The 13133-nt window shown below is 40.4% G+C and overlaps 1 protein-coding gene across 1 annotated transcript; it reads right to left on the bottom strand.

The window, feature by feature from the left end:
• Positions 1-553: 553 nt before the first annotated feature.
• slc18b1 (solute carrier family 18 member B1) lies at positions 554-8795 on the bottom strand. The gene is made up of 14 exons (XM_036542689.1): positions 8511-8795; positions 7793-7935; positions 6835-6930; positions 6675-6748; positions 5508-5655; positions 4681-4837; positions 3839-3975; positions 3492-3593; positions 2976-3067; positions 2423-2518; positions 2103-2177; positions 1546-1639; positions 1102-1151; positions 554-751 (listed from the first exon to the last, which is right to left on the bottom strand). The coding sequence occupies exons 1-14, from the start codon at positions 8536-8538 to the stop codon at positions 694-696; spliced, it is 1350 nt and encodes a 449-aa protein (XP_036398582.1). The 5' UTR covers positions 8539-8795; the 3' UTR covers positions 554-693.
• Between the last annotated feature and the right edge of the window lie 4338 nt (positions 8796-13133).

The following is a 13133-nucleotide window of genomic DNA, read 5'->3' as shown; positions in this document are numbered from 1 at the left end:
CTTTGTATGGCTGAACTTCAGACAGCAAGCTCTACAGGTCTAAATGATGTATTGTAATGCACACAAACAAAAACCAGCATAGTGCTGGGGTCCATACTGTAACTACACATTTTCACACACCTTTATGTGCATTCAGATCCGGAAATGCTCTCACCTGACTAGACTCAGATGTCACAAGAAAGCTAAATTCAGTCTTTGAAACAGTCTGTTCCTCAGTGAGAAAACTGGGCTAGTGATAAGGCTGGGGAGCCTGGTCCAGAATTCTGACAGCCTGTGTCCACACATATGCTACAGTACAATTCTACTCCTATAGCCAGCTTTGATTTACATTGGAACTGAAATATATTTACATCTCAGAAACAGGAGACAAATGGTACGATGAAGTAAACTGTTTTCTTTTATTAAAATAACTACTGTATGGATGTAATGTAATATGTAATATATATGACAGACTACAGACTAAACTTTACACATTTCAAGTAAAAAGCTTTTATTAATTTGTCAACAATAAAATGTATCCTTTACAAAGAAATTACACAGTCAAGTGGTTACAATCAAGTACATTGAATGATACAGATAAGATTGCCATAAAATCCATATGAACGATATTTTTTAAAAAAATGGGAGGATGTTCTACATATTACATGTTAGTGGTCCTTGGTCTCAGTGTATCTCTGGTCAGTTGGCTGAATTTTAGCCCAGAAGAGGAGAACTTTCTTCAGGAGATTCCCTACCAACCACTCGAGAAGACCTGGGATCAAGACATCAAAGTGTTTCACATCACTGAATATGTACATTTGCTGCTTTTTCTACGCATACAACACTCAAAAGAAAAAATATAAAAATACACATAGAAGACTTTAACGTGCTAAAATGAAATAGACTTCTATTTAAAAGACATAAAGCATTCAAAGAGGTCTGTTATGTTACGAATTTGATTTTCCTTGTTTGCTCAAGATAATTCTTAAACAAGAATGTATAAGATTAAACATTATTTCATATCACCCATATTTCTCCAGAATGTGATGAATATTTCATTTTTTGGAAGAACACAGATAGTTTCTCTGCCTGATATACTGATTCCTCAAGAGCAAGCCTTACCTCTTTCTCTGAGCTCCTTCAGAGATGAAATATGCACCCAGGAGGAAGGACTAAGAAGAGAAAAAATGCAGATTAGTACACTTGAAAAACATGAGTATGCCCCTGCATTTTATTAAAATATCAAATACTCTTATCCATCTGTTTCACAGGGGCCATCAAGGCACCAAATAAACAAATAAATATATACAATAAATAAATATAAACAAATAAATAAAACCACATTGCTGAAAGTTCAGGCCTCTGTCCTGTATGAATAGCCACTCTGTTTTTGGTCCAAGAGTAACTGATTTCTCTTCGTTAATTTCCAGCTAATACAATTTGCTGACTTCCTGGCAGACACACGGAAGATGAGACAGAATCAGACTGGTACATTGAGAATGTGATCCTGCAGGTTTGGTGGGCTGCAGGCTACAGATGGCTCGATGGAGACGGTTCTGTACTTACAGCGATAAAGCCAATTCCTCCTTCGATGGTGGCTGCCCACTCAAAATTCAGAGTCTGCGTCATAAATCCACCGAATGTTGGTCCAAAGAACATCCTATAAAAGGTCGATACACTGTTTTTTTTAACCCTTTAAATGTATAAAAGTTTTCTCCTTATGACACTCCTTAAAGATTCAGATGCTGGTTACACTTTAATTTTAACAAGATTTTACATGAGTAATAGTTTCATGAAAGCAGATTAATGAACAGTTTACATGAATAGCTTAATGAAAGCCTGTCAAATCCATGTTCCCTTGAAACATGGCGCCGGTGTAACACAGTGGTTAAGGAGCAGGATTTGTAACCGAAGGTTACCGGTTCGTTTCCCCGCTGGGGCACTGCTGCTGTATGCTTGGGCAAGGTACTTAAGCCACAACCGCCTCAGTAAATATCCAGCTGTATAAATGGATAACACTGAAGAAAGCTGTACCTGATGTAAGTCGCTCTGGATAAGAGCGTCTGCTAAATGCCAATGTAATGTAATCCCCCAGCAAGCAGAACACAGCTGGGAAAACCTACCCAATGGACCACACAGCTCCAAACAACCCTGACACCAGTCCTAAAGTACTCAGGCCTTCCTCAAATCCATTCTCACTGCAAGACAGAGAAGGTGAGTTAGAGTTCTCGCACAAAATCGAATCTACTGTGCATTGTGTGTACTGTGTGTAAGCAGCGCGTGTGTGTGTGTGTGTGTGTGTATTATGTGTAGATGCAGTGTGTAAGTGTGTGTAGTGTGCGCCTGTAAGCTGTGTGTGTATTGTGTGAAAAGACAGCGTGTACATGTATGTACTGTGTATATAATGTGTGTCTGTATGCAGACAGTATGTGTGTGTACTTACTATGCACAAATGAGGATCTCTGGGAAGGTGGGGATTCCAGTCATTCCCAAGGAAAAGCCAATGATGGTCAGCATAAGGATCAGCAGCCATAGCTGACTACACAGACAGAGAGCTCACTCAATAAATCTGCCCATGTACATGCATACCATCACAATAATCAAATAGTCCCAGACTTATGTGGTCCTTATAAGTGGTATGCACTGTAACCTAAGGCAAATCATTAAATAATGTTTGAACATAGCGTCCTCAGCACTATTTTTGGGAAACACTGATTTAAGCAACAATCAGGGAAATTTGCACGTTTACAGTTATAAACACACAGCTGTGTAATCTTGCTTGTGTAACGTGGTGAACAATGGATTCATTCTCCACATACATCAATAATTTCCATCTTGCATCTACAGCTTGCAGTTTTAATTTTGACCAATGAATTCAGCTGTCGGGGATGTTAGCCGATTAAATTCAAATAAACGCAACAAGCGATAAAACATTTCAACCGTGCGTGAGATTAATATCCAAAATGTGTAGAGAGTCTAAATGAGCACACACTCACCCCTGTATGTGCAGAATGGGGGTGGGGCCCAGGAAACAGAAGCCAATTGCTGTTGCCAGGCCGCCCACAACCATAAGCCATTTCCTAGCGGCCTGAGTCAATGGGAGCATCAACACAGTAAATAACAGTCTTTTATAGCATCACCAAGACCCGTCCACTTCGGCACCCTGAACCCATCCGAACTGTAGAGGACTTGCTTCCTTCATGAACATTTTCAGACAGCAGGTCCCCACAAAGTAATTCTAGGTGGCTCAGATTCTCAATAGAGAAACCAGAGCTGTCAAATTGCAGATGTATAGTCTGGATGCTCAAAAAAAGTATTCATTAATAAGAGGCATTACAAACAAATCAGAAAGCCACTAATCGACATTTTATGTGTTGAATTCCTGTAAAGGTTCACTATCATTACGCAGTACCTAAAATGCACAAATAATGCTACACATTTTGAGGAAATTCTACAAAATTTGTACAGACGGACGATAACAGATTCTCCTCCAATCACATGGCTCTACTTACAGGAAACTTGTCGCTGACGACACCCAGCAAAGGTGATGACAGACAGTAGGGCAGTGATACTCCCAGCAGCAGCAGTCCTACGTAGCCTGGTTTCAGACCAAACTGTAGATCCAGGAAAACACTGTGAATGATGCCTTTCAATCTCACACAAGAACTTTGCATTTCATCAACAGAGTGAACTACAATTCACACATCGATGACAAATCATACTGATTTACTTTTACACGTTACTGGTAAATACCATTACAGTCCGAGACAAGAATTACAGCACATTTGGAGATACGCTTTATGAGAAATATAAAAATCAGACATGATCAGATATGCTTTGACAAATGCTCCAACTTTACCTTTTCTGTGGCAAAAATGGACAAGGTTGCGTCCAGAAAGCCCAGTCCTGAGCTCAGCGTGAATATAACGAAAGAGATGAGAAAGATTTTCGGACGGGTGAACAGCCTGATGAAGGAGTCCTTGCTGGGCGTGGCATCTGAATGAGAAAATTTAAACATCAGCATTAATTTTTCTCCTCTGCCCAATAAATACATGCATGAACAAAGGAGTGGCAAATATTTACTGAATTTAAATAAGTGAATGAGCACTGTGAAATGACAGGGAATAGACAAGGTTAAGGTAAAGATACAGTGCTTGATGATGGACATGTTGAATTATTACATACATTTAAGGCTGGAACACAGTACTGGTGTGTCCTGATCTATCCCTCAAAACAGTCATTGCGGTTATTCTACACAAGAGAATGGTACTATGCTTAATGTACTATGCTTAATTTGGAATTTCTAGCTTGCACCCAAAAAAGGTTTGGAATGAATGAATTTCACCATGGGTAGCGAAATGCATCCAATGCCTCACTGAATTACTGCAACCTAGCATAAGCAGATGATACTACATATATAAATACACAAACACACACACACACACACACACACACACGTGTGTAATGTGTGTATATATACACACATGTATACAGTATACATGTATATATAGTTTATTCCAAATGTACATTACACAACATTCATGAGGCAGCATCAGTTCGTGCTCAGACAACATCTAAATCAGCCCAAGAGAAACTCAGCAGGAAGGGAAACTCAGCATTCACAGCAGTCTTGGCCCGGGATCGGAGATCATCAAGGCATTACATAATGGCATTTAGAAACCTGTCAATGCAGACACTCACCAAAGTTTGGCAGCATGTACATGTTGAATGGCACCATCAGAGAGAGAAAACAACCCAAAATAATGAAGGGGATCTCGTATCCAAATGACTGATATAACAGTCCCCCCAAGGGGGGTCCCAGAATGAGCCCAAGGCCTGTGAAAATCTCCAGACTGCCCTGAAAGTAAAACAACATTCATGCATTCATCATCACAGGTTCATACTGCTTTGCAGTTACATGTTGAACATTTGTGATCTTAGCACCGTTTGGCACTGACTCTTGTTCATGTGTGGCTAGTGGTGTCCTGTTTGTGCAACTTTTCATGCCACTCTGTAAAGTCACTCTAGATAAGAGCATCTGCCAACTGACAATAACGTAATGTAATGTTCATATGTAGCAGACGGATTAGAGTGAGCAGTGTTTTTAAGGAACAGTCACGCACCAGACTGCACACATGTATGATGTGCCCTGATGTGGAGCTGGAATCCAACCAACTGCAATTTATCCTTCACTTACAAAAAAATTAAAAGGGGACATTTTCAGTTCCTTGCATAATATTTCTTGCTCATTAGTCCCACAAATGAAAACAGTGGAAATATGTAACAATGGAAAAGTAAAGCTTGTATAATCCTTTTACCCTAAGGGCAAAGAGCACCCTGCCTTAATACCAGCACTATGCACAGAAACATGTAACCAAGCCTGCTCCTGTGGGACACAAAAAAAACCCACACATTGTTGCCTTGCAAAACAAAATAACGACATGTTAATGCTCATACTGTTTATGTGTGGCCCTAATGCATGGCCACATACCATTCAGGCTTCGCACGCGCAGATTAGCCAGACTTACCAGAACAGTCGCTATATTGTTGGGGAATACCTTTGCAGAAATGGCAAAGGAGGATGTCATCGCGGCCGCGAAGCCCACGGCATCGACAGACCTTATGATGAAGCACAGCACAACGAAGTTCACCGTCCCGGGTACTTTGTCCAGCAGGCTGCGATGAAAAAAGAAAAAAAAAAAAAGAAAAAAATGAGAAAGGTATATGTAATCAGTACATTGACTTATTAACAGCACACAGGAAGGTTTATGTAAAGCATTAGTGAAACACATTAAATTCGTCCTATGGGGTGTTTGTCACTCAGTGTTTTTTAAGGCCATCTGATAAGCAAGTGCTTGGTATATCCAGAGGTACACACAGTAATAAAATAGTCATGTAGTTTTATAACTGTAATTATGCTCACACTCACTGGTCTGGGAGTGTTAGCCTGGTCTGACGCTGTTGCTCGTTTAAATTGAATGGATACACTTCTGTTGTGCTGGAAGTCGCTCTGGATAAGAGCGTCTGCTAAATGCATGTAATGCAACATAATGCAAATCAGAGCCTCTGCTCTGATTTACAGCACGTGTTGAATATGAAATATGTTTTCTTTTCTCAGAAAACAACAATAAATATGCTGACCTTCTGCTTTTAGTTCTCACCGTGCCTTGTACCATGACTAAGCTGCAAACTACAAAAAATGCCACATTTGTAGGGAAATGGTCAACAGTTCAATCTAAATTGATTGTGTTCAGTAGTGCATATGAATAATGTATTTGTTGAATCAGAATTACTTTTACTCACAAGCCAGATTTTTTGTTCACCTTCAATTGGCACATAGAGATCATTATCCTGCCTCTTTTGGCCAAATGAACAAATTATTCAGCTGGAAGTAGATTGACGTCTGTGTGCTTACTATTGAAACCTTGTAAGCTTCTCCCAGATGTAACTGTAATGCGCTTTGTGCTTAACTTTAAGGAATGAACTTAAGTCAGTATTACACTGTATTTTTGCATTTTTTTCTTCCTAATGCATTATTTTAATTCATTTAATTTTAGCAACTGCCAAACTCAAAATATTGCGTGAGAATCAAAGCAAATGCCACAGTCACTCAAAGCTGAGGTGTGAAATTATAACAGAATAATAGGAAAGGCTTAATCACAGACAGGTTAGCCGTACTTAATGCCCAAACTTACCCAAAGAGAACTGTGCAGCCTGCAGACACAAATAGCCCTGAAATCAGCATGAATTTTGCTCCGATGTGAACAATCTGAAGAGATAAAACTCCGAGTATGAAAAATTGGCACAGTGTACGGCAGTTTTCCTGGAAATTGTCAAAGGGGCGAATTCACTTACATATTTACCCAGTATTAATGATCCCATCAAATTGCACAAAGCATAGCATCCGAATATAAGGCCAATAACAGTCTGACTGGCTCCTTTCTTCTTTGCCTGGATTAGAAACAACCACTGCTGTCACTTCCATAGAACACTGTAGACAGACAGACAGAATGTGCATAACGGTGCAAGCACTAAGATGGACCACTTATGTATCAGCTACAATACAACTGCAAGGATGCTTCCAAACGTGGCTATGTATGACTGCTAGCTAACAAAGGCTCTTCGGCAGCACAAATTCAGACACAGCATGACAAATACAGCAGGCTGTCCCTGGCTAGCGATCATACGGGAGCCTTGACCACAAAATTTGCTTGGAGTCAACAATGTGTAGATTTACATTAGAAATCACTGTGGTATAAGAGATAAATATCTATATTCCACAGTTTGATTCTGCCTGGAATTTGGGGTTGGTCCAACAATACAGCCCTGGAACAAGAACAATAGATGCAATATTACATCAAGACTACAGATGTCAGATATTTTTCATTTTAACAAGGGGCCCTTCTTACCAACTTTTCACATGAATTACATTTATTTACAAATGAGTTGCATTTTATTTTGCAAAACTTGATGTCTAATAACACAAGTTAACCTCAAGGGAGAACTGTCACACATGAATGAATCTATTCTTGTTTGTTGGATGAACCTTGTGCAGCGGGCGCCTGTACCTCGTAAGCCCTCCTGTCACACATTGCTCAACGCGCGCGCACTTTCACGTGCGCCTGAGTCCCCGAGGGTCTCCCCAGCCCAGCACACGTGGTTCCGACAACAATGACCTCATACAGACACCGCCACAGAGTCGTATTGTTCCATATGAACATGCATACTTCCCCGGAAGCCGCTTAAATGCCGTTTCGCTAGCCTCTGAAAGGATATTCAATATTCTGTCAAAATGAGCTGTGTCAGGAATCACCTCATTCGGGAAAAACGGGCCCAATATCGAGTAACAGATCATAGAACTGAAATTGACAGATGCCACTGATATCAATGTCAGGATCTGCTGTCTTGACATCCTTTGGGTTGCTCCCGAGGAAGCTTCACCTGGCGCACTGTTATCTGCGAAGTTGCAATGGAAAGGCAAAATGACAGTCAAACACAGACTTCGAAATACAGCAGTTAAGGTTTATTGTAAATGATTACGCATTTACCGTCTCTGTCTGGCTGGACAGCATTCTGAATTCCCTGTGGGGTGGTCACTCAGGACCATTTCAGGATAACAAACTTTGTTTTTAAGTATGAACAGCTGTCATACGAGTTGAATTGTGCCGTTCATGAAATACTGCTGTGTTTTACAGACTCACCAACAATAGTCTCAACTGGCATATTTCGACACTGGACCTAATTTTTTAAGTTACCGTTAGCAATACCAAGAACTGCGAACTACGCGTTTAATAAAAAGAACCAACTTCGAGAGCATGCTACACGGTTGTCAAATATCACGCATTCAAGTGCGATTGTCAAGGTGAATGTGTGAGAGTTGGCAACACTAAAACCAACTGTCACTTACTATATCGCTCTATCGCTCAGTTATAACAACTTAAACGACAACGTTGAATTGCTGGCAAAGTAAATAAAACGCAGTAAATAATTCAGTGTTGACTTAGACTAGTAACGTGGGGCTGGTCACTGACCTGTTTGTTGAACGCCGTTCGGATCCATGCTTCTGACGTTCACCGTTGGACTCCTCCAGATTCACCTGTAAGGTCAGCTTCAGATCGTTGTTATCCACCTGAAGCTGTTGACTTATTCGCCGTTCTCTCTTCAAGTTATTTATTTTATGACCAATGTCTCATTTTCTTTTACATATATCCGGTCCTTACCGAAATTATTCGTACAAACGCGCACACAAATTTGCAGCCGCTCAGGGAGCTGATAGGTTACAAAGTTACAAAAAGCTACGTGCACTGTAGTTTTAGTTCTGGGCTTTCGGTACAGTGTCTCATTTGCAATCTGGACCAGGTTTACACTTTCTCATTGGCACACAGCTTGTGAGGACAGACTCAGAGGATTTCTCCTTTTAATCGTGGTATAATGTTGAAAATGCGACCAAGCATATTGAACCTTATGCATGGAATTGAAATTCGTCCGATCCTAAATATCAGGATCAGGGAAGAGGAGTTAATCGTTAAAATATAGGGGATCTATAGTCTTATATTTTCCGACGCTCAATCGCGTTGGTAATGGAGTCAGTGCTGTTGCTTTTTTATACTTGTCTTTTCCGTCTGTTTAGCGTCAATGTTATAATGTCCTGTTTTTCCATATTCTTTCCCCTTCTCATGGCTCGTCTTTCTTTGTGAGTTTCTGCTTATTATACTTTTCTATCGTATTGTCCCTTCTCTCTCCTTTTTTTTTTTTTTTTAAATCTCGTCTGTTTTCATGCTCCATTCTTATATTTCTCCGTCGTAAGTTCTTTCTATATCTGTGCATAAGAAGAGTTAATTTATACGTCACTTCTTAAAAATTGTATGTATCAACAAAGGTCACGACAGTGTTTACAGAAAATGCTGAATAATCACGAATTCAGAATCAGAATCTATTGCACAATCCTAAACAAGACAAAAGGAAGAGCAAAGTTAGCATTTCATTCTTTCTCGATGCTTGCAAGTGACAGGTTTACATGGAGATCAAATGGCCTGGTAACTTGTCAATTGTCCATCGTTCAGTTATCTAATTACCATTTCAGTTCAAGTATAATTGTAAATACAGAGAGAGGCCACCAAAGAAAGGAAACAGAAGAGAAGTTTAGTTCAATCACATAAATTAGAATATTATACTGTAAGATATTCAAGGGAAAATAAATGATAATAATCAAGGAAGTAGATGCATTTTTAATAATGGGAGCAGTGTATAGCATGGATTACACATTCTAAATTAATTTCATTCCACTTTTCAAATACCAGAGATAAAATATTCCCGGTCAGGAATGGTTTACAGTGCTTCTCGTGATCGAAACCCTTTGGCATTGGTGTCTGAAAAATGTTAATCTGATAAGTTCTCAGACCCTTAGACTGAATGTTGCTTTCTGTCTTTTTCAGATTCACTATTTCAGCAAACCTGTAAAATTTTGATCAGAGTTTCTGCTTGGCTCCAAATCCAAGCAGCTTCTACTGTGTTCTGATGATCGCTTTGACCCCTCTGCTGTTGCAGGTGTTGACGTCCTTGTTCATCATGACATCAGACAGCCGAGTCAGATACAACTTAGCTGGCTCCATTAGGGTCATGCACAGCGGGTTATTGCTCTTATCAAGTTTTGCAGTATGATCATCCCAAATCATACCCCTCAAAAGGCTGTGGAACCTACTGTCTATTGACTTGTGAGGGTCACGAGCAGAGTTTTGCATCGCTTCTTTTGAAACGGAGATTTTTTTTTGTTTGTAGGAGCACTCTGTTTTGAATCACCCTGCACATCTGAAAGTTGGGGTTGTTTGTCCTCATTTAAACTCACAGGCATGTGCTTGGACTCCTGCCAGAGAGCTTGGAGGGTGAGCTGAATGACTGCCAGGGTTTGTCTTAAGCACCCGGTTGCTCCTTTACTTTCAGGTGCTGGGATTGATTGTGCTTTGTGGAACCTTCCTGACCTTCTCAGCCTTTGAAGACCCTGATTTTGTCATTTACAGTCCAGTCGCATTTAAGCTCGGGTCACAAGACGAGCCAGCACTTCCAGCCTGTCTACTTCTGCCCCAGCTAGTCTGCTGACCTTGTATTTTCAGTGGCCGCTTTGATTTGTGCAGTTTTTCTCCAGTTCCATGGAGCTGTTACCCACAATCTATCTTGTTAGACCCAATGGGCTTTGGGTTGGATGGTCTTTGTCCATCGTAGGCTTAAGAAGATCTGCAGATCTCTTAATAGAGTCATTCACAGTCTTACTCAGCGCAGTGGCATCTCTTAATGGTGGGCCTGGTCTTGTTGTGTCTTGTAGAAGAAGATTTAGATCATGGCTAAAGCAGAGCACCTATGCTGATTCACTTCATCATGGATGGGCTAATATCATCCTGTGCATCTGCTCAAAGTCCATTCAGATAAAATGAACATCAAAGGATCAAACCTCCACCAGCAAATGACTTCATTTAATCATGCAGTGTTATTGATGGGAGGGGGCTGGTAAATCATTATCTACTTTTATAGCCATTCGATGATCATGTGCTTATTGTGAATTTTACAGGTGCTTATTAATGGAAGGAAACCAGGGTGAAACATGTCACCGCATGATCATTGTATGTTAGAAATGCAAAGTGGGAGTTATTGTATGCTTATGATCCAGCTTAATGCACAATTTTGCTCAAAGCAACACTGTTTATGAAATCACATGGACATTCACTACTGAATAAGTGAGCAGATACAGTACATTTTCATTTTTGATTTAATGAGGTTCTATGAGACTAAAAAAAGGCTCTAATAACAATTGCAATTTAAATGTAGTGTTTTTCGAGAATTTAGGCAAAGTTCTTATAACACGTGAGGGTCTGCTGATGTTAGCCAGCATGACTGTTTTGATTCTATGAGATAAAGATGGAAGGTGAAAAGGCTTGTTTACCTGTTACAGGTACTTTAATTTTTAAATATTTTTAGATCATTTGTCTGGACATTAGAGCCAAAATGTGGCAAACGACACAGAACAGAGTGACAAAGTGCAAACATATTTAAATTTGTCTTAATTAGCATTTTCATGAACATATTATTTTATGTACATCAATTTTACGTAATTTTACTACATAGTAGGTGAGGAACCCCGCTCAGATACCATGCTGTGTGTGGCTGCTTCCGGCCTGGCATCACCTCAAGTGTGGGCTGTCTTATGCAAATGAGCTGACACCTCTATCCAATCCAGTGCAGGCTGAAAATGCTTTTCAGCAAATGCGCTGCTTCTGTGGCTAACGTTTCTCACACTTTACTTCCACTCCCAAGCAGGCTGCACCTCCTCCGTACGCAAACCTGCCGTCGCACCCGGGCTGGCCACCCCTTTACCTGCATACATGTTCGGGCTTGTTCCCAGCTGTACACTCTGTTGGCTCAGTGTGGGAGTTCCTTGAGACCAGCTGAAGCTGCCGATTGATTCAGGTGCCTTTGTTCAGCTTGCTGCAGTGTGGAACAGCCTATAGGTGTAGCTGTAGAGAACAGCTGCAGAGAATTGTTACCCTCTGGTTTTTGCTATATCTTTTGTGATGTCATAATCAATATGATTATAGGTTTTCTCTCATCCTGGCTCTTTGATTTGATTGGCAGATACTCTTAAAAGGTGATTTCCATGGCATATACAAATTATTTAGATTTTATGGAAGCATTTCAGGGCCAGTACCTTGTTCAAGGGTACAACAGCAGTGCCCTAGTAGTGAGTTAACAGCTTTCAGCCCTTGGCCTTATCAACCACACACTGCTAGCCAAGGGTCAGACTACATCAGCATACCACACAGGGGTGCACACAATTTGGATTCTACAAGAAAAGCAGGCTCAGTATAAATAGAGTTGATGGTCCACCCTCCAGTTTTAATGTTATGACAAACGCGAGGCATGGAGTTACTACGGTTACTACATTCAGCCGCATTGGTCTCCATAATCCACATTTAGCCCACATCAATCTAATTTACAATCATAGACACCAGCGTTCATTTCAGTGCAGCCTGATGTCTAGTTTCTCCTTTTATCGTTGTGTTTTTCTAGCAGATTTAGTGCATGGTCTTTGTGTTGGCAAACACATTTTCCTGACCTGAAAGTGCAAGAAACGTTGGGATTTCGTTGCAGGTTCTTCTCTGAGAACTAAGTCTTGAGCATTTGAAGCATGTTTACCCATAGCATTTTTTTCTTGGGCTTGATCAGTTTCGTATTCGGCACATTAGTTATTTTTGTTCTAATGTTGCTTGCACGTTGCAAGAATTTCCTCTCCGGAATCCTCGTGAAAGTTAAGCGAAAGTGTCTCAACAACACGAGCACATTGTGAAGGTCGCCTCTATGATTTTCCTCAATTGTCAGTTGCTTGGCTTTAGGGGCAAGAAATGGCCAGCAGATGGCGCCAAAGTCTCATGAAACGGAGGTTAGGACGGAAACCCTGAAAACACAGGGTATTCTTTCAGATATGAACGACTCCGATGTGTCTGGTAGACCAGTGGAAAGCTCAGAGAAGTAACTTTCGCCTGGATTCATTCAAAACCCCTAAGGCATATTTAGGAAGAGTGCTATTCAATCAATCAATCAATCAAGCAAAAAAAAAAAAAAAAAAATCCATTCACAGCTTTATCTGGTACTGTATTATAGCAAAA

This window comes from Megalops cyprinoides, chromosome 12 (assembly GCF_013368585.1).
Source record: "Megalops cyprinoides isolate fMegCyp1 chromosome 12, fMegCyp1.pri, whole genome shotgun sequence".
Taxonomy (NCBI): Eukaryota; Metazoa; Chordata; class Actinopteri; order Elopiformes; family Megalopidae; genus Megalops; species Megalops cyprinoides.
The sequence above is the reverse complement of the archived record's forward strand: the minus strand, read 5'-3'. Positions and strand labels throughout refer to the sequence as shown.